At 37.1% G+C, this 2,289-nt stretch overlaps 1 protein-coding gene across 1 annotated transcript; it reads right to left on the reverse strand.

The window, feature by feature from the left end:
- Positions 1–1,230: 1,230 nt before the first annotated feature.
- Positions 1,231–2,289, reverse strand: LOC110943266 (4-coumarate--CoA ligase-like 7). The gene is made up of 3 exons (XM_022185015.2): positions 2,266–2,289; positions 2,035–2,184; positions 1,231–1,800 (listed from the first exon to the last, which is right to left on the reverse strand). Exons 1-3 carry the CDS (start codon positions 2,287–2,289, stop codon positions 1,231–1,233), a joined length of 744 nt encoding a protein of 247 aa, XP_022040707.2.

Raw genomic sequence — 2,289 nt, forward strand, 5'->3', positions numbered from 1 at the left:
ACATGTCAAAAATGCATCGAAAACCAAGTTTGGAGGTGCAGGGGCCTGTTCTGCCATTTTTCAAACTTTGCTGACCTGCAGGGGCCTTACGGACCGTATGCACATCCTCTTGCGGTCCGTAAGCAGGCCCCAGATCAACAGAAGTTGATTCCAGCTTGTTCCAGCTGTTTCCCTCTTGTGCAAATGGTTTTTAGCTTTCTATGGGCTGGTTTAGGGTGCCCAAGGTTTTCGAAATCAGTGGGTGCACTTGTACGGTCCAGATCAAAGCTCGGGATTCAAGAAACGATCCTAACGGCTCTTGTTTTCCTATAAATACCCCCTCCATGTTGCACTTCAAACCCACACCTTTGAATCTGAAATGGTTCTCTAAGTTGATGTGATTAATCACTTCATACCTGAGAATATTCGGATCAAAGCTTCCGTTCTTGGACCTGTTGTAAGTATTCTTTCGTTCTTTTACATTTTTAGCGTTAAACTCAAACTTTGTTTGACTTTCTGCATTGACCAGTTTATGGTCAACACGATGTTCTTTTGAACTTCGCAACGTGAGCGTAATTACGATGGTTATAGTCCCTAGTGACTATGCCTACTGATTTCCACGTTGATTAGGTGTAGTGACGAGTCGTAGTTTCAGCCAAAATGCGTATTCTTGCGTATTTTGTAACCAAACTACTTTTAGGTATCAAAACCATTTGTTTTGATACCAAACCTGTTTTCTAAATTCGTTAAACATGTTTTAACATGTTTAGCTCGTCACTTTAGGTTTAATGCTTATATAGGGTCGTAAGGTAAGCGGTAGAGGTGGCAAAATGGGTGGGTTGGGTAGGTTTGGGTAATGGGTTAGGATGGGCATGGGTTAGAATGGGTTTGGGTTAAAATGAGTTTATTAAGAGATAGGTTAGAATGGGTTTAGGTTAAGATGGGTTTTTTTCAAAAAAATAAAAAAAAATGAAAAAAATGAAAAAAAAATAAAAAAATTCAAAAAAATAAAAAAAATCAAAAAAAATAAAAAAATTCAAAAAAAATCAAAAAATTCAAAAAAAAAATCAAAAAATTTCAAAAAAATTCAAAAAAAATTCAAAAAAATAAAAAAAAAACTTTGGGATTGCAGGCCATCATCAGATTTTAACATTAATCCAAAAGGACATACACATTCACAGAACTAACCATGTAACCCATGTGCAAATATATGCATTTGAAATAACCAAATAATTCCACTATAGATCCACTTCATAAATAACTAACAACAAGTACAAAATTTTCAACTAACAAAACTGTAAATAAGATCATGAAATTCACCTGAAGAGCCACAACATGAGGCAGCTTCTTAGCACACTCCTCCATCAACTCCTTCCCTAAAGGCGCAACACCCGACCCGAGCTGCTTCAACGACGACAAATCAAACTTATTCACCACTTCCTGCTTAGCCAACGCAAGAAAAACCGGCGGAACAACCCACAAATAAGTCACCCTATACTTCTCAAATATATGAAACATAGGCAACAAACACAAAAACACATAATCTTTCCCACCCATTAACCTCTGATCAGAAGTCAACATTTGCGAAACCGCAATAAAATTCATATGACTCAACACCACACCTTTACTAACCCCAGTTGTCCCAGAAGAATACAACAAAGCTGCAGTATGATCACCACTGATCTCAACCTTAGGCAATTCTGAGACCGACCCAGATGACAAAATCAAATCTTTAACATAAAAACACCCTTTTTTTACACCCCCGGATCCTAAAAACACAACTGGCAGACCAAAGTTGGCAACTTTTTCATACAAATTCAACTTTTATACTAATATAAGTGGATCTTCATCTATCTGTGACAACGCGCCAAAATGAACCCGATTCATACTACTGTTATAGCAATGAGCAAGATAACTGTTTTAATCAACGAGCAAGATTACCTTGTTGAAAAGTGTAGCCGAATCCACGGTGATCTTTTTCCCCATGCTCCAGTTTGGATGCTTTAACGCGTCGGCTACCTTAACTTATACCGAGTATTTTTTGACGGTTTATACCTGAAAGATAGCAGAATGTTCAGAATCCGCAGGAAGAATTTTAACATTATGCTTATGTGCAAGAGGGAGAACAAAAGGACCGCCAGCGATTAACGTTTCTTTGTTAGCTAGTGCAATGTTTTTCCCTGCTTCAATAGCAGCAACTGTAGGCTAAGAAACAAACACATTTATGTAAATTAACCATCTTTTTTAAAGATTCGAAAACATGTCACTTTGTATTTAATAAAGTACATAATTGTGCAATTTAATCCTCAT

The sequence above is a fragment of the Helianthus annuus genome, chromosome 5 (assembly GCF_002127325.2).
Source record: "Helianthus annuus cultivar XRQ/B chromosome 5, HanXRQr2.0-SUNRISE, whole genome shotgun sequence".
NCBI classification, from domain to species: domain Eukaryota; kingdom Viridiplantae; phylum Streptophyta; class Magnoliopsida; order Asterales; family Asteraceae; genus Helianthus; species Helianthus annuus.